The 23,209-nt window shown below is 46.3% G+C and overlaps 1 protein-coding gene across 1 annotated transcript in view; it reads left to right on the top strand.

Moving 5' to 3' along the window:
• Positions 1-23,209, top strand: part of Tnfrsf21 (TNF receptor superfamily member 21) — a 71,553-nt gene that overhangs the window by 7,411 nt on the left and 40,933 nt on the right. Inside the window, exons 2-3 of the mRNA XM_087897997.1 lie at positions 13,698-14,346; positions 15,837-16,331. Of these exons, the coding sequence (XP_087754123.1) occupies positions 13,698-14,346; positions 15,837-16,331 (1,144 nt within the window). The remainder of the gene's footprint in view (positions 1-13,697; positions 14,347-15,836; positions 16,332-23,209) is intronic.

Below are 23,209 nucleotides of genomic sequence, written 5' to 3'. Positions count from 1 at the left end.
CGGCTAGGGGTGAGCCTTTGTGGCTCCCTTCCCTGTCCATGCAAGTTTTTCGCTGGCTTGGTCTTGTCTAGTTCTTGTGCGTGCTGTGCCAAGCCCTGTGAGTTCATGTGTGCAATGGATCTTAAAATTATTCTCCTCCCTACTTCTATGAGACCCCTGAGCTCCAAGTAGGGGAACGGTGTGGTATAGCGGTCCCATTCAGAGCCGAGCATGCTGCAGCCCATGGACCAACTGTACAGGCCTGCTGCATAGGACATTGCTCACCATCTATGGCACCAAATATTGTCTCTGACAAGAGTTGGGAGCTGTGCTAATTAAATGAGTTTTGAAATATATCTGTAGACTATAGGGCCTCGGTAGACCAGAGAAAAACAAAAGCTGAGAGGAAATTACTTGGTCGTTAGTCCTGAAAAAGAGGTTGTAATTCTGGTCTCCGACGAACCTTTGTGGCAAGACCACTGTCTAATTTCACTGTAGACATGGCTAGCTCTGCGCATCCAGGAGTAGAGAGGCAGGAGGATAAAGGTCAGGGAAGTTGACAGGCAAAGGTGACGGGTTTCCAGAACAGTCTAACCAGTGTGTGTGTGTGCTGCTTCTGCCCCTCTCTTCTTTCTGCAGCTGTTTGCTTTTCCCTTACAGGTGCATATTTCTGTTTTTCATCTGTCCATTCAAACTTAAGGACCGTCTATTAACTAACAGGTGTGATTCGATTGTGGCTCTGTAGAATCAAGAGGCTGTCTGTAGTCTCCCTTCAGCTCGTAGAAAGGGTGACACTTCCAGGTAACCACCATAGAGCAGAAAGGGGAGGACTCCAGTGGGAGGGAACGGGATATGGAATAGCCAAGGGCAGGACAGACTGTGACCTATGACCTCTGGTCACCATGGCTGGGGCTCTGTGAAAGGGAGCAGTGGGAGCTCGGTGGGAAGAGGCAGCAGGGCTGCCATGTGGGACCCTTGACGGTTCACGAGAGGGAGGGTAACAGTACGGCTTGAACATTTTTTAAAAAGACTTACGTGTTTGGGGTGTGTGTGTGTGTGTGCATGCGCGTGCGTGTGCGTGTGCGATATGCATATGTGTGAAGATGGCCTCAGAGACCAGAAAAGGGCGTTAGATCCCCAGGAGCTCAAGTTACTGGCGGTTTTGAGACACCAACATGGGTGCTGGGAACCAAATTCCTCTGCAAGAGCAGCAAGTGCTCTTAACCATTGAGCATCTCTTCGGCCTGCAAACAACAACAACAACAATAATGATAATAATAATAATGATAATGTCGTAATTAATTTTAGGGGAATTTTATTCAGGATATTCTCTGAGCTGCTTCCAGATTCCTCTCCTACCTCCCTGCATTGAGTATAGTTTGTGTTGGTCAACTATTCTTGGGCAACAGGCCACAAACAAAAAACAAAAAAACAAAAAAGCTGTTTTTTTTCAAGCCGAGTGACAGAACCCAGGGCCTTGTGCATCGCCAGTGCGCTACCACTGAGTTACACTCTCAGCTCTCGGCTCACCCTGGAAGCCTGGTAGAGCAGGGATTAGAGTCCTAGAAACAGGGGGACAGTTTGTTTGTTCCACAGGAGTACAAGGTGGAGATCATGGTCCTGGGGTATCGGCAGTGAAGATGACAGCAATAGAGATTCTGGGATGTTTATTTGGGGGTGAGATGGGAGGGGCGGGTGGTGTCAAAGGCTGTGGACTGACCCCGCCTAGGTTCCTGAATTGAACAGTCTCTGACGGGAAAGACGGGTTATGGAGGAGTTAGGGGCACTGGAACCCAAGGCTCAGATGTTTTTTAAGTAAGTTTGAGGTGCTTATGACGTACATCGGCTCAGGTCCTTTCCTTGCCATTTAAAAATAACTGACTTTGCAGGTCCGAAAGTGTGTTGAGCCATCGCCACTGTTGCCGGGTGTGCGGGTGCTTGGGCTGCCGTCATTCGCCCACAGGGCTCATCCGCCCGGACGTTGCCGTACGCACGGGACACTCTGCCCCCTTTTAGGTTTTTCTCCCCCGGGTGCGTTCCCCAAAGTGGCACTGCCAGGTCAGAGGAAACGAATGAGTGGTTTTATGGTGTTTGCTGCAGGTTGCCAGATTGTTTTTAGGCAGACAATCAATTCAGAATGCCACCAGCCACCCATAAATGTGCCTTCTAGCCCACAAACCTGCCAGCACTGCAGTTTCTCATTGCGAATTACTTATCCTCTTTTTAATTCAAATATTTTTCGGTGATCTCAGTGACATTTTAGTCATTTAGGGGCATCATAAACTTACTTGTGCTTGCCTTTTAATGATGTGTGTCTCTCACTATTGAGTAGAGGTTATGTTAATCTTATTTTTATTAGTTCTATGTATCTTTCTGGTTCATATTAACTATGTATGACATATTGTCTTACAGTCTTCATTTTCTCTGATTACATTTATGTATTTCTCTCTCTCTCTCTGCATTGGCGGCGGGGGGGGGGGCATTCCCATGCCACAGTGCAAAGGTGGAGGTCAGATACAACTTAAGCAGTCTGTGAGTCCTGGGGATAGAAGCCCCCAAGCTGCCAGGTCCAGTTAAACACCGTTGCCCACCCATCCGTTCCACTAGCACTATATTCTATTTTTAATATTCCTATAATAACAAGGAAAATTAGGCTTGTGTTATTAACCCCTTTCCTTTCCGGGTCTGAAAATATTTTTTTGTTGTTGTTGTTTGTTTGTTTTTTACCTAGTTTTGGTAGGAATTTATCCTTTGACAGGTAGTATAAAGGATCCTGATAACTTTGAATTTTAGAATTTTATTGTCTGACTGTTGGGCATGTTGATGTTTCTGGATGTTGGTGTCCTATTTGTGGTGAGAAGCCCCTCGGTGTGTTCTGAAGGCTATCTGCACACCTTGTGTGTGTAGAGAATCTTGTAGGTAAACATGCAGGGGCTTGCGGAACACAACTGATTCACACTCCAGGCAGTTCTTCGGCAGAGTCTTGGAACCAGTCATAGGCTGGTCTATTAGTTGTGCCCTTCCGGGAGAAGGTACAAGAAGGAATATTTTCTCAACTCTAGCCCAGGGGAACAGTAAACTTTTTCTCTAAAGTACCGGGCAGAACTTCTACCTTATGCTCTCTGTAGAATCTACTTAATTCCACCTGTGTGTAGATATAACATCCCCAGACAATGCCTCAAAGAATGAGCATGGCAGTGTTTCAATAAAACTTTCTTTGCAGGCCCTGAAATTTGAATGTTACATACTTTTCACTGGCACTCTATATTCTTCTTTTCATTCCTCCTCACCTCCCAGATATTCAGAGTATAAAACCATTGTTAGCCTACGAACTGTACAAAAGCAGGAGGTGCTGGGGTCTAGTCTGTTTCCAGACCAGGGCATCAACGTTGTGTGGGATCCGATCAGGGAAGCTCGTTCTGGAAAACCCTTACTTAATTGTACCATGAGCACCTAAAGCAAGATTACTCACTGGAGATCCTTTCTCTTCTCTTATGATATTTTTGTTATAAACCAAGATTTATTTCGTTTTAATTAATTAACTAACTTACTTTAGATAAGGTCTTAGGTCATCTAGGCTGACCCAAGGCTGACCTTGAACTGCCTCCACTTTGAGCCCTGGGATTATAGTGTGTGCTGGTCCTGGAACCTGAGGGTCTGCACACGCCAGGCAAGCTCTTTGTAGTTGAGCAACATCCCCAGAGCTTCAAGTATTTATTTGTTTGTTTGTTTTTAATATATTTTGAAAAGTAGCCTTTGTTTTTCTTGCCTTTATCTTGACATCTGCTTTAAAAACAAATCAATATAGTATGTTCTGTGTTCAGGGAAGTATGTTTCAGGATTATAGTCTTTTATTAAATGAAAAAAATAACCAAATTTTTGGTTTTTGAGAAAGGACCTCCCTATGCAAATGAGTCTGAATAGGAACTCAATGACTAGTCCCACCTGGCCTTGACCGTGTGATCTTCCTGTGTGTGCACCCTAACTTCTGGATCTTAGGCATGTACCACCATGTGCGTAGACTTGCAGCTAGGTGGAAGTTTTTGTTTTGTTTGTTTGTTTTGATCCAGTTTTGCTGTAGATCTCTGCCTGACTTTGAATATTGCCAAGCTGGCCCTGAATTATGTTTACCAAGCTGGCCCAGAACTTACCTTGTAGATAGTCAAAGCTACTCTTGAACTTGCCTCATAGGGAGACCAAGCTGGCTTTGAACTCACTGTGTACATCAAGCTGGCCTTGAACTTACTGTGTGTACCAAGTCAACCTTGAACTTACTAGGCACACCAAGCTGATCTGGAACAAGCTACACCAGTAGACCAAGCTGGCTTTGAACTTGTGATGTCTCTCATGCCTTTGTCCTCTGACTACTAGAATTATAGGTGTGTGCCACGTGGCTGGTGTTACTCCTTTTAAAAATCTAGAATTGGGGGATTGGAAATGTTATCTGTCCAGCACATAAATAACCTTGGATATAGTTCCAGCATGACAAATAATACACAAATAAATAAGAGGGAAAAAAAATCTCAATTTTTTAAAAATGTATCTCAGGAGTCACATATTTGAGATATAATTGAGATGTTTTAAAAGATTGTCTAATCTTTAAGGAAATAGACTTAAAGTATTGTAAAATAATAAATTGGTGGGGTGATAATTTCCCAAACTAATAATCATGTAGCAATTACCATGACAGACATGTTCTCTATGCCATTTTGTATGAACCATTAATTATCAAAACAGCTTTGAATGGCAGTTACTATTGATGTCTCCATTTCACGAGTGAGGTGGGAGAGGCTCAGAAGTTGAGCCGCTTTCCAAGGTCACCCACAGTAGAAGGATAGAAGAAATCCAAAGTGATTTGCCTACTTTCAGATCAGAAACCAGACTCCCCATCTGAGACGAGCAGGGTATCCTTAATTCACTTTTGACCCTGTTTACTTGGAGATAACATCCAACACCCAATTTGCTTGGAGATAGCATCCAATGCTCTACGGGTTTGAAGGCTCGGTTCCATCAGATTGACCCCGACTTCAAACATCAGTAGCCAAAGCCAGTCTGTCACCTGTGTTCCAGGTTGTCTGACTAAAAGTCAGAGCTCTCACAATCCTCTGGGGTCCAGCTGACTTGCAAGCATGGCCTCGCCTATCTCAGGGCAACACTTTCTGCTCACCACTGGCTTCTATACACAGGAGATTCTAAAGGATCCTGAGGAAGGCACGCCTCGGGCGGCAAATAGGAAGTACTGTGCAGCTGCCAGGTCCACTCTGGATGCTTCACCCTCCGGGTATTTGCACCTGTTCGGTTAGCTTCAAGCTCTCTGAACCTTGTCCTTAGGGTTTTATGGAGGCGTTGTTATGAAGGCATGATTGACTGCGACATTAGCCACTGGTGATTAGCTTAACCTTTAGCCCGTGGGAGACGGGGGTGGGGCTGTTTTCTGGTCTTCCTAAGCCTTCAGCCCATCAGCTCCTTAGCGTAGGGAAGATGCTAGTCACACTTGCTTTGGGGTTTCCCACTTCTGATGGGAGCTAATAGAAGAGACGAAATCTTTATTTCTTTTTATCATAGTATCACACCCAGCTATTTCCCGGAAGAGCAAGGTCTACATGGTTCATTCTAGGTGTCAGTAGGTTTTCCTTATACTTTGTAGCCTCGGTTGCTGTATTGGCTGAGAAACTGGGTTTTGCCTGTGTTTCTGTGCTTTTCCAGATATGCTCTGTCAGCATGAAGCAGCATCCTTCCATCTTCTCCTGCTGTCTGCTATGTAATGCCACTCATTTGTTACTCAGTGGGCACCCTACTGACATTTCAGTGGGCGGAGGACAGAGAAATCGCCGCTAGGCTACAGGGAGACAGTTCGCGGGTCCAGTGACAGAGTGCTATATGCACAGTCTCCTGCATTGCAGGTTCCCGCGCAAACAGCTCCTGGGCGGAATCTTCCTGGGTTTTTCCTCTCCCATGTCCCCCGAGCTTGCCTCCTTCTGTTTCTACAGTCAGCACGTTCTGACTCTGGCGTTCTCTATAGTCACCAGCTTTGAAAACAGTCCCTACTTCTTTTGGCAACAATAGGCAACTCTCTCTCTCTCTCTCTCTCTCTCTCTCTCTCTCTCTCTCTCTCTCTTATCAGACAGGGCAGTAGGAAACGAGAGAGAGCCCACCAAATTTATATAACATAACTGGAAGTATTCTATCTGCGGTTTGTGGAACATTTTTCCTTGAACTGCTCCTTTTTCTTCATTCTGTTGTCATTGCTGCCCCCATCCCCCACCTTCAAAGCTGGGGAATTCTAGCCACCCAGTATGTTGATATTACAAACTAAAAGTGATGTGCAGATAAAACAGTCAGCAATTCTGAGGGTTTCCCATCTCTCCATGGCTGTTACCCTTTGTCATGTGGTAGCACATGTCACAGTCAGCCTCCCAGGGAGACCTGATCATCTTACAGTCTCTATACAGCCTTGAAAATAAAATTCTATGTCACACTCCAGAGCAATTTTCCTGGTCATTCATAAGGAAAAGCAGATTTGCTTAATTATTAGATTATTAGAACTTGATAGGAAATGAAAGTGACTCAAGTCTGGGGCAGGCAGGATGGCTCAGTGGGTGAGATGCTGGTTTTATAAATGTGAGGACCTGAGTTTCAATCCCTAGCAGTGATGTGAAAGACTGGGTGTGACCTTGTGTGCACCTGTAACCCTAGCATTGTTGAGGCTAGAGACAGGAGGATTGTGGGGACTTGCTGGCTGACAGTCTAGTTGAAATGCAAGCTCCGGGTTCAGTGAGAGATCCTGTCTCGAGGGAATAAGACGGAGAGCGATTTAACAAGACGCTCTACCATCCTCCTCCAACTTCCCATGGGCACGTGCGCCTGTGCACACACGCACATACACCACACACACACAAACAGCAGCGTAAATGACACAAATCTGCTGTCAGAGATCTGAGGATGCCGTCATGGAAGGGAAATTGTTGAAGAACAAGTCAATACCAAGATGCTGAGGTGTAGTCTTACACACCCAGGCGCTGCTTGTCTGTAGTCAGGCCTTCCTCTGTGCTGTAAAATCCAGGTGATACGTCATAGGTGTGTTGTGGGTCACCAGGATGAGCCGCGAGGCCCCGGGAGACCTGGCAGTATGTGGTGTAAACCAGCTACTGCTTTCCACTTGGCTTTTGTCTCTTTCTCCTTCCTAAGCTTTTAGTCATTCACTAAGCGCTGGCGACTTTTCGACCACACACACAGTTTGGGCCTGCATACTCATATTTACCTCATCTGTCTATTGCTGGAGAAGCGAGGTCCTCGTCGAGGAAACGGAATTTTCATAATAACTGCGGTTTAAACACAGAGAAAAATCTAAGCTCCTTATACTGTTCATAATCTTAAGCACTAAATATGATTTTCTTTTTTCTTTTTTTTAAATGAGTGGGGAGTATTTGACCCCTTTAGTAGATTAGCTTTGTATTTTCAGGGGCATGAAGAAACCAATTCTTATAAGCCAATTGCGGTTTCATTAAGAGAGCAGAGTCCTCAGCGTCTTTGGAGGTGAAGGAACTCTTTGCTTTGATGATGAAGGGAACCAGGATGCTTTTCTTAGCTATTCAGTTAATATTGTGGCACCGTTGTGGAGGGTTTGGGGTTACTCACGGCCAGCAGCATCGTCCATCTTAAACCATCCTTTAGTTTACTAATTCTAATTATTTATGGTCTGCAAATTCACCCTTCTAGTCAACAAGTCCTTGTCAAATAGATCATGAGTGGGGTCCTGGAGGTTTCGGATCGTATCAATGGGTCATAGCAACTCAGCCCTTTACTTCGCAAAGAAACAGAGGTTCTGTGGTCCAATGAATGGGCGCTGAGTCTGCGTGCTGTCCTGCATTGCAGGTCCCAGGGAAGGCACACGAGTAGCTAAATGCCTAAGTAGAAAATGATGACAGCTACATAGGGAAAGGAAGAAACAGAGGAGGGCTTTTCAGTTGGGGACGGGAGGCAAGGATAGCATCCGGGAGGAAATCTTTTCTCTCTGGATGATTTTGCTTGTCGTCAGATGTCAGGTGGGAAGTGAGTTTTAGGCTGGGTGTGAAAGGATCAGACTGAGCATGTGAGTTAGAGTGGGTGTAGAAAGAGGGAGAGAGAGAACTAGGTGCTCACTGAGAAGCTCCTGACGAAGTACCTAAGGGTTCCTTTGAGCTTCCGGTCTCTGTATTGTTTGGATTTCTTTGGATGCCCGTGCTGGGAGTTGGCAGACTTTGTCTGTAAAGGTTCAAATGATAACAGTAGGTCACTGAGGTCTCTGGGCATGTTGTAGCTTTTCAGTTTTTCCACAGTAGCATCGAAGCAGCCATGAGTACTGGCGACATTGGTGTCTGGATTCTAGGAAGTCTGTTCACAAGAACAACTGAAGTGTTGGATTTCCTTTGCTGGCTCCTGACTTGAAGGATGCTTTCCTTATTATGTCTCTGGTCTTCATTAGGTAGTTGAGCAAGTAAGGAAATGGGGTATATGTGGCAGTCCCTGGCCTTGAGCTGCTTATAACCATTATGGAAAGATAAGTATATACACTTAGGAGGCTGCCGGCCAGCATTACAATACACTATGTAATTAGGCACTAATACGAAGTACAGAAACAGGAAATGTGATGGGCCACTTGCTCATCTGCTTGGCATCTGAAGAGTTCTGAAGGCTACCTAAGGATGGCGGGACTCGACAATATCACAACACACAGGTTAGGGCTGACTGAATGCTAGGCCAACCTGCTAATCTAAGTGAGCAAACCAAGATCCTGTTGACTTGGAGACAGGTTAGGTAAGAATATGTCTCCTGTTTTCTGTTTTCACAAGCTTTATGTTGTTCTTCTTTTGACTCTAGCCTAATCCACCCATGGATGCATATATGTATATATATAGATATTTTGATATGTATATGTTTTATATTGTTTAGGGGTGAGAGAATGGAGTGAGGGCTTCAGATTATTGATTGCATTTTGGACCTCAAAAGATCGTGAGCTGTGGGGTTGTGTTGGCTACACGGAATGAGGAGGAAAGAAAAGGTGAGCTGGGTGGGGCATGGGCAGAAGAGGAAACGGGAAGTGTGCAAGATAAAAAACTATACATTGACCCATCCACAAGAAAACAATCAACATAGCATTGGCGGGAAGAGCCTCTAATGTAAGGCTTACCCAGTACTCTATTGGTTGTAGGTCTAGCCTTTGACAGGTGAGCCAACTCTCTATCCTGTACTCATTCTGTGGAAGAGAGCTTAACTGTTAGAAGGAGACAGTTTGCATACTCATACGGACAGATCTCAGTGATGTAGTCACAGAAGTTAGTCAGAAAGAAATCCCAGACTTTTGGGGCGGTTGGCTTCCCTTTGCGTATATAAAACGAAACTCAAACAAGAGAACAGAGAAGCTGACTCAAGGGTATGTGTATTATGAACAAATGCTCAGTGAAGGGCTTGGGAAGGTGGTCACCAATGTCTACAGTGACTGTTTCTGGGGATGTTTGGTAAAATGGAGCCGTGGGCTGCTTTCCTCCCTCTGGGCTCGCAGCTTGCTTTACCTGAAATAATTACACGGAAACTGTATTCATTTAAACACTGCCTGGCCCATTAGTTTTAGCCTCTTATTGGCTAACTCTCACATCTTGACTAACCTATTTCTAATAATCTGTATGCCACCACGAGGTTGTGGCTTACCAGCATGAGTCTAGCCAGCGTCCGTCTCAGGAAGGGGAATCATGGCGTCTGCCTCTTTGCCTTCTTCCCAGCATTCTGTTCTGTCTACTCCACCTATCTAAATTCTGCCCTATCAAAAAGCCAAGGCAGTTTCTTTATTAACCAATGAAAGCAACACATAGACAGAAGACCCTCCTACATCATGGATGAGTCGATTTGCTCAGAGAATCTGTAGTTAAAATTGCTAGGCTTGTTACAGGGATGTTTATTCCGGGTGGTAAAAAGTAAATAGAGAACAGCATCGAGGTAATTAAAAATGCCAGGTTGGGTAGGGATGGAGGGGGTGACTCCCATAGTGGGACTGGGCCGTGTCCAAAATGTGGCTCAAGAGCAATGAATTTTAGAGCCAGAGGGGTCCTGGTTTAGTGTTAGGGGTCAAGACTTAGTTGGGTGTCCTAAACATTCAGAGAGCTGAAAGGAAAGACAAACCACAGACAAATAAAGTGAGTTCCTTACCCTGCTGGAGCCTCACAGTGATCTCAGAGATAAGAGGGGGCAGTGGGAGGTGTTTTCAAAACTCATCCCAGGCAGTATTTTTTCTTTTTCCATTTTCATGTGTGAGCTTGTGAATATGTGTGGACACACATGTGTCCGTGAGTGTGCACATGGAGACCTGGGGTTGATGTTGGGAAACATCCTCAATTGCTCTTCCACCCTATCCAGCGAGACAAGGGCTCCCAATTAAACCCAGAGCTCGCTGATATGGGTAGTCTGTAGCCGGGATCCCCCGCCTTCCTATGCTGGAGTCACAGGTAGACGGCCGCCCCTGCTCTCTCTTTGCATGGCCTCTAGTAATCTGAACTGTGCTTTCACGCTTGTGTGGCAAACGCTTTAACTACTGAGCCTTCTCCCTTCTCTTCCCAGGCAATTTTAGTGTCGTATTTGAAGCCTGGAGCTTCGGCAGACCTCCCTGATCTGTCTTATCCGTGTCTGATCTGTCTTATCCGTGTCTGTGCAAAGGGGAAATCAAAAGTCATGGTTGGAAGGACCCAGCCTCTATCTAGCACCTAGCAAGGATTTGAGTCCCTGTTCCAGTTTTTTTTTTTCTAGTATTAGCTTTCACTATCATCTTTTTATATTGTGCAGGGGGCATCTTTACATATTGTCTTTCACTTGATCCATCTTATCTCTGCCCAGAGCTCCAGGTTAAAGGGAAAAGCTAGTGTGTGTGTGCGTGTGTGTGTGTGTGTGTGTGTGTGGTGTGTTATGCACTTTATCTGTCTGTACTCTGTCCATCTTTCTGTCTATCAATCATCTATCAATCAATCATCTATCTATCTATCTATCTATCTATCTATCTATCTATCTATCTATCTATCTATCTTGATTTTGAGACATGTTCTCTATCAATCAATCATCTATCTATCTTTCTATCTATCTATCTATCTATCTATCTATCTATCTATCTATCTATCTATCTATTTTGATTTTGAGACACGTTCTCGGGTAGCCCAAGCTAGTTTCAAACTTGCCATGTAGCCGAAGATAGCCTTGAACTCATGATCCTCCTACCTCAGGCTCTCGAGTACTGGGTTTCCAAGCATGTGCCATCACAAGGGGATATTGTTTTGCTTTGGGACAAAGTCTCTTTATGCAGCCCAGACTGGTCTGGATCCTGCGATTCTCTTCCCCCAAGCCTCCCTAATGCCGGAATTACAGGCAAGTGCTTCCACACCTGATGGGAAAGTTCTGGATGAGATGGGGACTTCTTGGTTGACTGAAGCTCTTAGGAGAGTAGCTTTTCTTTGGTGTCCTGTCTCTTCCTCCATCTGAGCCTCTGGGAGGAAATCCCCAGTTTGTTGGCACAGTGGGATTAGCGGTTGCCTGGATTCGGAAAAGACTTTAGAGGCCCCTGTGGTCCTTGCTTTGGAAATAAGTTTACTTTAAAGGCCCCTCACTCAGAAGCCTGATTAGGCTTTACAAAACAGAGAGGCTTGTTTGAGGCAGAAATGAGGGGTTTGGAGCCTACCTCCTGTTGCTCCTTGGCCAAGAGCAGCCCTGTGATCTCTGTCCAGCTCAGGCCTTGCTTCTGTCCCATTGGTTTCTTCCTTCTTCCACTTCACCAAACACAGCTAATCCGCACTCTCCTTTATTCTGTTTGTAGGAGATAGAATTGTAAGAGGCAATTTATAAGTCAATATTATAGTCTCTTAAGAATTGCTATATCAGCCAAGCATTGTTGTGACTACCTGGAGTCTGAGGCATAAGGATTGCAAGTTTCACATCGACCCGGGCTGCATACTGACAGCCTGTGTCAACAAAACAAACAGGAAAAGAAAAAAGCAAAAATAACTAGCCCAGCTCAGTGTGGCTCCTACCTGTAATGCCAGCATCTGGGAAATCAGAGTCAGGATTGCCACACATTTGAGGCCAGCCTGGGTTATAAAGTAAGATCCTATCTCAAAATAAAGCATCTTCAAAATGAGCTAACAACTAACAATGTCTCTTTAGCCCCCACAAGAAATTTAGAAATCCAAATAGAGCAAGTGTGGTATAGAGTGTAGGGGCTGTGAGGTTAGGGGTGGGTTTTGTGCACTGCAGGGACCTCTGGCAAGTCAGACACCAGGGGACTGTGCAGTGCCCATCATTCCCTGTCTTAGACTCGGAGCTGATGGGCAGTCAGCGATAAGCACACTTGGGTGGCTCCGTTTCCTAGAGCTTCGTGCATCTCCCCAGGGCGCACACTTCTGAGTCTAAGATGTGGGCGTGGAGGCACTACACTAATCCTGCGCTTGGGCTCCACTGGGCAGATGGTTTCCTCCTCACAGTGCATCTGCCGGGCTCAGAAGAGGGTGTTTGGGCTCCTTGTGCAAGCGGAAGGAGCAAGAAAAGGGAGCGCCAAGCCAAAAGCTGACAGGGAAGGCACAGAACTTCTCTTTTCTTTCTCAGCCTCCAAGATGAAATTAAGTTTCTCAATGAGGAAATCAACCACTGCCCACTCCTGCCCATCCCCACTGCCCTTTCAGGCTTAGACTAAAGAAAAATTAAGCATATAGAAGGCCAGAAATCTGCCATTGTCATGTACAATGGAGTACTCCAGAGACGGGAAGAGACTCGAGTGCCCTGGCCTCACTTGAACATGGGTTGGGAAGGGATAGACTCAGGTTAACCTTCAAGATACTAGGAAGACAGAAACTCTTGATGACTGCGCAGAATTTCTTGCTTTGTTCTTCTGGCTACCAGTGTAGATATAAATCTAGAAGGCATTTGTACTGGAGTTGGTAGCTCAAGGCAGCCTTTATTTTCTTATAAATGTCTGCATCTTACTGAGGATGGCAAGAAGAACTGTTGGGTCTCTCCATTTCCAGGGCCACAGGGAAGCTGTCACTCTGGTCCTCAGTTCCTGCTCTTTACTACCATCTTCTCTCGGCATCTTAGGATTTGTGCGACTGAAGCCTTTTTTTTTTTTTAGATAAAATCTCACTATGTTGCTCTGGTTGTCCTGGAACTCGCTCAGTAGATCAGTCTGGCCTCGAACTCTGAGATCCTCTTGCTTCTGCCTCCCAAGTGCTGGGATTCAAGGCATACATCACCAACCACCATGCTCACCAGACCCCCTAAGTTTTTACTCTCGAAGCTGGTGTAATTCTGGCTGCTGGGTGAAGCTTTTATTTTATGCATGACATGGCCACTGGCTTGTTCTTGCTGGACCTGACTCACTGCATAGATCCCTCGGTGGCAGGAGTATGTATCAGTTGTGACCTTCAGAGACTGGGCAAACCAGGTTTGCCTCTAGAAGCATCAGCTCTGTTGTTTAAGATACATACTAGGAATGCCAAAAGTATGCCTGTGTGTAAAAACAAGACAAAAAAAGTTTAGCATCAGGCATGCACGTGCTATAGAACTAAGGACTTCTGCTTGGGCCTCTCCGTTCCTGGTGTCAAGCTGATGTGGTACCAGCCAGACCCTGAACAGTGCCGATGACAGTGTTGTTACGATCGCCGGTGCTTTGTTCCTCTGCTCCGATCTGATACCGCTCTTATTTCTTTCAGCTTGGATTCCTCAGCACCACCACAGCTCAGCCGGAGCAAAAGACTCCGAGTCTCACGGGCACATACCGCCATGTTGACCGTACCACTGGCCAGGTGCTAACCTGTGACAAGTGTCCGGCAGGAACATACGTCTCTGAGCACTGTACCAACGTGAGCCTGCGAGTTTGCAGCAGTTGCCCTGCGGGGACCTTTACCAGGCACGAAAATGGCATCGAGAGATGCCATGACTGTAGTCAGCCATGCCCGTGGCCGATGATCGAGAGGTTACCTTGTGCTGCCTTGACGGACCGAGAATGCATTTGCCCGCCTGGAATGTATCAGTCCAACGGCACCTGCGCTCCCCATACGGTGTGCCCTGTGGGCTGGGGCGTGCGGAAGAAAGGGACGGAGAATGAGGATGTGCGGTGTAAACAGTGTGCCCGGGGTACCTTCTCTGACGTGCCTTCCAGTGTGATGAAATGCAAAGCCCACACGGACTGTCTGGGTCAGAACCTGGTGGTGGTCAAGCCGGGGACCAAGGAGACAGACAATGTCTGTGGCACACGCCTGTCCTCCAGCACAACCCCACCTACCCCCAGCACAGCTGTCTTTTCTCACCCTGAGCGCATGGAATCCCATGAGGTCCCTTCCTCCACCTATGAGCCCCAAGGTAACTTAACCTCATGAATTACTTGCTGGAGGAAGGCTTTGGGCCCAGTAGAGTGAGCTGATAACCCGGGATGTTTTCTCCTCTTTGCTAAATCTAAAATCATCCCTTGGAGAAGGAAGCCTTCATTTTTGTGGCTAATTAAATTTGGCTTCTTTGGACTTAATAGAAACATTTAACTCGGAAGGTTGCTCTTAGGAGACAACAGGTATCTAAAAACTAGGTTACATCAAGTCCGCAAATAAGAACGGGGAGAAATAAGGCCAGTGTTTGACTTTATGTAAAACACTTAACCCCTTCAGTTCTCGGCTTCAAACTTGCTGAGTGAATGAGTGAGTGAGTGATTTTAAATGTTTAAGGTTTCTTTCAGATTAACAAGTTACGCAACATGGAGTTAATCCTAGGTAGACAACGCCAGAAGGAGAAACAGTAAGGGGGAGCTTGTCCTAATGTCTGGAAGGAAGGAGGACTGTTGTCACAGGGGGACAAAACCATAGGAAAGGAAGTTAGAAACTTCAGAAAACAAGCAAGATTAAACCCACGTATAAATAACCAGCTCTCACACCTGGAAAAGAACAACTTAGTGTTTTTTCCGGTGGTCTTGACTTCTTGTCCTTTGTCTGATATCCCTGGTTGCCTAGCATCCCAGTCGACCCACAGGCAGAAGTTCACATTTTGCAATACCCTCTTTCATGGCCTTTAGTCTCCGTGCCATGAGTGCCGATGTAAATCGTGCCTCCGACACACCATCAAGACGGACAGTGCCTACTCTCCGTTGATAACTACAGGGAATGCTTTCTCACGCCCACCATCCTGCCGTGAAAAAATGGGTGTGATGAGCTTCAGGGGCTGACACAGGCTGGGTTTGGTCCCCAGAGACTCTCAGTTCCCATTCCTCACACTCTTTCATGACAGCTAATGTGGAAACTTCTTAGAAAGAAGTCCCCAGAGCCAACCCCAGCCCTGTGTAACCTCTGGGTTCCAGCTGCTGGAGGGCCCAGTCTTCCTTTATGTATCGACCTGTTGGGCAGGGTTGGAGCTGAGCCTGAACTCTTGTCTTTATCTTAGTGACAAGCTCTGTTTCACCTCTGAGTCACGGCGTAAAACTAAAGGTGACGGAGGAGGAGGATGCGCAAGGAAATTTAGCTGGAGAGAGTTCTCTGCGCAGTTGAATCAGTGGAGGGTCGACCGGTGGCAGGTGCCCACTTGTCTACAGAGTACGTGAAGTCTAGGAGAAACTATTTGGAGCTCACCCATTAGCTCCCCGAGGATGCCCATGTTCTGAGTACCAGAACCTGAGTTTCACTATGCAGATTTTTATCTTTTATATAAAGATGCCATTAGGACCTTTATGAAAATGTGCAAGATAGTATTTGCTCTTAAGATCCAGCAGTCACCTCTTCTTTGACTGTCTGACATGACCAGGGACAGGAGAGAATGTGTAGATGCCCAAATATGGAAAAGCTGTTCCCCCTCCTTACTCTTTCTTCTAGGCACGAACTCAACAGAACCCAACTCTACTGCCTCTGTTAGACCAAAGGTACCAAGTGGCATCCAGGAAGGAACAGTTGCCGACAACACTAGTTCAACCAGTGGGAAGGAAGGCACGAACAAGACCCTCCCAAGCCCACCTCAAGTTACTCACCAGCAAGGCCCCCACCACAGACACATCCTGAAGCTGCTCCCGACATCCATGGAGGCCACTGGGGAGAAGTCCAGCACGGCCATCAAGGCCCCCAAGCGGGGCCATCCCCGGCAGAACCTGCACAAGCATTTCGACATCAACGAGCATTTGCCTTGGATGATTGTGCTCTTCCTTCTGCTGGGGCTTGTGCTGATCGTGGTGTGCAGTATCCGCAAGAGTTCCAGGACTCTCAAAAAGGGGCCCCGGCAGGATCCCAGTGCCATCGTGGAAAAGGCTGGGCTGAAGAAATCCTTGACTCCGACCCAGCACCGCGAGAAGTGGATTTACTACTGCAATGGCCACGGTGAGCCTGTCCTGTTCCCTTGGTGTCTGTAGAGCTCTCAGCCTCTCTGCTGCTTTCTAGAGGAATGGGAAAGCCATAGTTTGTGGAGTCCCCTTCCTTCACCAAGTGCACCTTGATCTAGTGTGTTCCAGCAAATAATTCTGACCATCTATTCGAAATAATGCATTTTAAAGGGAACCACCGCTTTCCATCCCCCTCCCCCACCCCCAGGCACTATTGAAACTGGAGAATGTTGCGGACTCAAGAGACCCGCGAGTCACTTTCAGGGACTTCTTGGTTAACTGTCTCATTTCGCAAATGTAGGAATGTAACCCAGAGAGGTTTCGCTCGAACAAGAGTCTAGTTGTTTGTTGAGGACTGGTTGGCACGAGACGGAGTGTCTCTTACTGCTGGAGCCCTTCCTCTTTTTGGTTTTGAAAAGTTAAAAAAACAACATGTTATTTGTGTATGGTTATGCTGTGTATACGCGTGTACACACATGCACGTGTTACGGCACACATGAGGAGGTCAGAGGACAGCTTTTGGGAGTCAGTTCTCTCCTTCTACTGTGGGCTCCAAGGGTCAAATTCAGGCTTGTGTAGTAAAAGCTTTTAACACACAAAGCCGTATTGCCAACCCACACTTCCCTTTTCTATGCCACAGGCTAAGGAAATTAATAGAAGAAGTCCAAAACTAGATTGTTGTAAGCTAGTTGGCCTGTAAGATTTAGATGTGAACTTTGTTTTTCACCCTATATCTTTATATATACACATTTCTTTACACACATTCTTTACACACACACACACACACACACACGCACACACACACACCCCTTCTACCTAAATGTTTAGACTCTCACTCAATCCAAAGTGCAGGAAGATTTTTTTTAGATGATAGACGCCCACAACATAAGAGATTCCTCTTGGTCTGGGCCATGTCCTACATCTCTCCCTCAGTAGTTTGTGTGTGTGGATAGACGCCGGAATATTTTGCTCTTTTCTCTTTTAAGGGCAAAAATAGCTTACAGTACTTGCTTGTCTCTGAGCTCGGTTTGACTGAAAGGCTGCAATTTTGTTCTCCTGCTGTGGTTGCCGCTTCCTTTCCTGAGTGAAGGCCGGCTCTTGGAAATCCCACTCAGATGTTTCCTTGCCAGTTACAGATAAAGGTGTGTGCTTACCTTCCTACAGCCTGCTTATAGTCTTTTTCTATTGAACGCTGGAAATGCTTACACTGTTTGGTCTAGTAGTTTTATTTCTGGGACCCTGTCACAGAAGGATAAACAGATTCTTTTTTTTTTTTTTCAAGTAAGCTCAGTGAACATAGACGTTGTCTTGTGGGGAGAGGAAAACAGCTTTAGACAGGACCTTGCTCGGTAGCCAGGTAGGCCTTGAACTTGCGATTTTCCCATGTCAGCCACCTTAGTGTTGGGATTAGAAGTATGGGATGCCATTCTTGGGTAACCTTATAACCATTTTCACAAAGCCTCATGAGTCATAAACATTGTAAACAAATGAAGTACCAGTTTTAGGGAAATAACTGAGTAAATGGTCAAGTGTCCATGTTTAATAGAATGTTTTCACATAGTCAAGAGACATTTATATTAGGTAAAAGAAGCATTCGGGATGAAACGACATAGTTTCTAAAAGTCCCAACTCTCCTAAGCCTCCAGAGGCTGAGAGGAAGGGAACGCACCAGAGTAGAGAATTTTTTTTCCAGTGTGGTAGAATTTTTGGACACCTTGCCCTCTATTTATTAGTATCCCACACTTTTCCTAAGTTTTGATTAATAAAACACTATAGGAAGTTGTGGAGACTGGGGGCATTAAAACCCAGCTTAGTCCGCTTCCCTCAGTGACTGGGGTGAATCGGCAGTGGGATGCTGTGGCGGCACTCCGCCTGCTGCAGACTCTCAGAGCTGTCCTGGATTTGTCACCCGTGAGTGTGCAGGGCTATGTGCCGACCCAGGAGGCCTGTGGTCCTTGGGCTGCAGGTTGGACGCGCCTGGTTGAGAGCCTGTGTAGATCCCACTAAGGCAGTCTGGAAACCCAGTGACTGGAAAAGCTTCACCCCTCCCACCCTTTAGTGAAAACCTTGAATAGCGTCCTATGTGTGCATAATTCTAACGTGGGGAAAATTACAAGGATAAAACAAGTGTATTCCTGTGCCCAGGCTGCTCTTCCTTTTGCTGTGTTTTGTGACAGTGCCTGGCATAGTCCGGGTTGCCCTCAAACTCACCATATAACCAGAGCTGCCCTTGAACTCCTTATCCTCCTGCCTCAGACTCCCTAATGCTTGGATTACACATGTGCCTCCACATCCAGCTTAACATTTTACTCTTTGTCATCTGCCCTTTGCCTCTAAAGCCATGCACTGATTTCATAGCCTGTATTATAGAATAGCTTGATATATTTAATGGCATGTGCATTGCATGTCACATGTATCTACACATGTATTCAATAGCTGAGATAAATCTCCCACATTGTTCCATGGCTCTCTACCCCTCGGTAAATTAGTGTATTTCCTAACAATAAGGATATTCTCTCTGTAAAATATTTTGTAGTTTCCAACCTCATTAAGTTGACCATGAGAACAGGGCTTTGTTGTGTACATGTCACTGTCTGTTTTGTTGTTCACCCGGTGTCCTAGTTAGCTTTCTGTTGCTATGATAAACACCGTGGCCAAAAGAAACTTGTGGGGGTGAGGTTTTGTTGGGCTCACACTTCCAGATCACAGTTCATCGGGGGTGGAGGGTGGGGAGAGTCAGGAAAGGCACTCAAATAGGAACTGCAGGTAAGAACTGAATCGGAGGCCATTGAGGGGCCCTACCTCCTGGCTTGCTCTCCATGGCTCCCTTAGCTTGACTTTTTGTCAACCTTCCAAGTGGCAGCGCCATCCACAGTGGCCTGGTCCCTCCCACCTTGATCAAGACAGTGTCTCAGAGATACTCTCGCAAAGTGGTTTGAGAGAAAATGGTCCCCAAAGGAAGTGGCACTATTGGGAGGTAAGGCTTTGTTAGAGTAGGGGTGGCCTTGTTGGAGGAAGTGTGTCACTGTGGAGGTGGACTTTGAGGTCTTCCATATGCTCAAAGTAACACCCAGTGTCTCAGACCACTTCCGGTTGCCTGCAGGATGTAAGACATTTTGGCAATTTTTCCAGCACCATGTCTGCCTGTAGGCCACCATGCCGCACCATGGTGATAATGGACTAAACCTCTGAAAATGAAAGCCACCGCAATTAAATGTTTTTCCTGTAAGAGTTGCCGAGGTCGTGGTGCCTTTTCACAGCAGCAGAAACCCTAACTAAGACATGGACATTTCTCTGGCCCAATGTACCGGAGGCATTTTCCTTTTTTGGGGTGAGTGCAAGGGAGTTCCAGACAGGAGTTTTCTGTGTAGCCCTCTCTTTCCTGGAACTCACTTTGTAGACCAGGCTGGCCTCGAACTCACAGAGATCTGCCTGCCTCTGCTTCCCAAGTGCTGGGATTAAAGGCGTGCGCCACCACCGCCCGGTTAGCACTCCAGCTTTTACTTAGCAATCTTCCGTCTTCACCAGCCAAGTGCTGGGATTGCCAATGGGCCTTGTACCACCCTGGCTTTTATACAGGTACTGGGGATACAAGTTCCACTCCTCATACTTGCTTGACAAGCCAAGCCCTTTATCCACTGAGCTACCTTACCCTAAGAAGTATACCTTTTCCCTTGAGTATAAGATCTTGTCTAGGACCAAGTTTTGCAGTGGCCTGTGCTCTGAATTTAACTTCATTAACAAAAACAGTATGACTATCCTTTTAAATTATGTAAATCTAGAACTATCCTCCTATGGTCATGTTATTAATCAGTCGTTGCTGTCATGGTTTATGATCAGATACATTCTGTAAACTGTTTTGGCAGCATCGTTCTAAAGTCCTAGAGAACACAGCAAGCTGTAGACACAGACTGGTCCAGGAGCAGAAAATAGTACAGTACTATGACCTTAAACACTCTTTTAAACGTTGTGTTACGTTATTTATCTAGCTTGTTGGGGTGTGTGCATGCCATGGTGAACCCCATGGTGAACCTAGGAAGGTTAAAGGAGAATCTGCAGGAGCTGGGTCTATCCTACCATGGTGTGGAGCCCAGGAATGGCGCTCAGGTCTTCCAGCCCAGTGCCAAGGCCCTCTACCCTCTGAGCCAGCTTCTGGTGTAGTGCCAAGGCCCTCTACCCTCTGAACCATCTCACCTGCCTGACCTTCACCATTCTTGCAGCTCTTTTTACCCTATGAAATACCATGTGTCCTCACAGCCGTGTCCCCCCTCATTAAAGAACGGAAGTGGCAGATCAAACCCAACCCAGTCACCCTCCTGTGCCGCTTCAGCGCGGTGCCTTTCAGTGTCTCCGTGGGTGTCAGCAGTGTAAGTAGCCCTTCCTGTAGTTTAGCTTTTCCCAGGTTCTGCTTTGGGATGTGAGGCCTTTGGGTAAGGAGGGCCTTCCCTTTCCAAATTGCTGGTTTCAGTGGTGCAAGCAGGTAAAATCCTGTTACAAAGAGAGGTTCTGTTCTGTAAAGGCCACCCCAGGTGCACTGGACTCTCTGTAGACAATGCCTCGTTGATCTGACTGCCTTGTGCTCTGGCAGGAGATTATCCCGCATCCTAAGATCTCTTCCTGACTTTCGGCTATTCACTCCGAATGGCCGTGAACATGAGGACAGGATGCCCGGGAGTTTTCTATCAGAAGTTTCGTGAGACCTTCTTTACCCCTGCCCACTCTGAGAGGGACATGCCGGGCTCTTTCTTTAAAAAGTTTTATTAGTACTTGACAGTTTTGTACATACGCACAATGCGCTGTGATTCTATTCACCCACCATTGACCTCTGATGGTCAGTCTCCCTGTCTCTGAACACGTTCCTCTGTCTAACTAGTCTCTGACTTGCTTTCCCATCAAAAAAAAAATGGTACCCCTCCCACCGCATCCATAGTGGTGAGATCCTCAGAAAGAGCTTCAGGAAGGGAGCCAGGCTCATGTCTCTTCTTATTTCCATGATGCGGCCTTGACGGGCTCAATCTTGAGCAAGTATCTATTGCTGCTGATCATGGTTGCAAGGGCTGTGTTGTGTTCCAGTGACCGGTGTGTAATGGATTATTAAAACTTGCTGTGGACCCCCGAGTAGCTTGCTGCAGGATCCCCAGTGGCGGCAGGCAGTGGGCAGGGTGTCCCGAGAGCAGCCAGTCCCAGGCAGGGATGGCACGGGACCACGTGGCAGGTCTCTGAAGGTGACTGGTCCCGGGAAGTGTCCCCTGTGGCGAGTTATGTGGCAAGAGACAAACAGACAGATAGGCACACCATACAGAGTGAGGTTAAATATTTATTAAGTGGGTGATGCAAGTATGGAAGGGAAGGGGGAGAAGAGAGAAGAGCAGAGAGAGAGAAAGAGAGACAGAGAGAGACAGAGAGTGAGACACACAGAGAGAGACAGAGGGAGGGAGAGAGAAGGGAGAGACCGAAGCTGCCTCTCTGAGACAAGAGAGAAAACTCAGGCTGGAAGCTGAAGATCACTTTGCCTCAGCGGATGGGAGAGGGAGTAGGTGTGGCTTGTCTCTTAAAGAGATAGATTATTACACTGCGGGCTCTTGCTCGCCTTGTTGGACCTCAGGACTCTGCACTCTGAAGCTAGGCCTTTGATTCCTGTCTTCTCACCATTAAGACCTCTTACATCCTGTTGCCATAGGGTCCTGTGTTTGGACCCTAGAGCTGCACCTGCTGAGGCTCAGTGCGATGGCACCCTAGCTTCTTCCTTCCTGAGGTCAGAAGAGCTCAGTGGTCCCTAGGTTGGCAGGGGCTTTGGTTTCTCGCAGTACATCCACTTCGGCTTTAGGGATTGTAGAATTTCTATCTACGAAACCTATTTAGAATTTTATTATTAGGTTGAGTTGTCATGATGACGTGAGCCTATTGTTTGGGCTTCAATTATCATCCTTCTGTCGTTTTGTGGAAATAGATTTCTTTTTGTATTATAACCCCAAGATAGTCGGGTCGGTGTGGGTGGGAGTACAGAAGTTTAATCTGATTTAAAATGAAAATGAAGGGGCTGAAGAGATGGTTCAGCGGGTAAAAGCTCATCCAGAGGATCCAGAGTGCCTTATAACAGCTTACATATAACTCCAGCTTGAAGGGCTCTGACATCTCTGCTCGCATGCACACACCCTGTGTACATACAATTTAAACAAATACATATTTTCTAAGAACGATTAGTACAAAGCCAAGTATAGAGGCTTATAATACATATAATCCCAGCATTTGCAAGGCTGAGGCAAGGGGCTTTGTTACAAGTTCTAGACCAGCAAAGCGAGTTGCAGGTTAGCCTGGCTACACAGGGAATCAAGAAAAGAGAATGAAATAAGATAAAGGGAAAGAAAATGATGGTTTTTTTAATTTGACCATTTTTTGTTTTTTTCTCTTCAATACACAATACACACACAAAAAAAACAAATAATAAAGATAGTAAAGCTTAGTCTCTTCACAACTGGCTGCACCGAGGAAGTAAGGAAAGATCTCAGGAAAGTAAAAAAAAAAAAAAAAAGAAAAGAAGTCACCATCTCTCTTCCTTATATCTGCAGAGGGTGCAAAGCCTTGGGCCAGCCCATTGGATGTGGGGTGACTGAGAATAGGAACCAACTGTGTGCTCTCGTGGTGGTTTCTAGCCGGTACCACTGCCGTTCTTTTCCTCCCATTATTTCCATTCCCCCATGACTCTCTTCCCCAGTCCTTGCATTTGCAAAAGCTCCTGAAGTTGGAGACCAGGCAACCTGTCTTTCTAGAAACTTTCGGGGGATGTTTGGAAATAGGGCTGGAGAATTGCCAGCGTCCTCCAAGTACTGATGGAGGAAGCGCGGGAGGATGAGGAAGAGAACACACTAGGCTGTG

This window comes from Myodes glareolus, chromosome 18 (assembly GCF_982192425.1).
Source record: "Myodes glareolus chromosome 18, mMyoGla1.1, whole genome shotgun sequence".
NCBI lineage: Eukaryota > Metazoa > Chordata > Mammalia > Rodentia > Cricetidae > Myodes > Myodes glareolus.
Note: the sequence above shows the minus strand (reverse complement) of the source record. Positions and strands in the feature narration are given on the sequence as shown.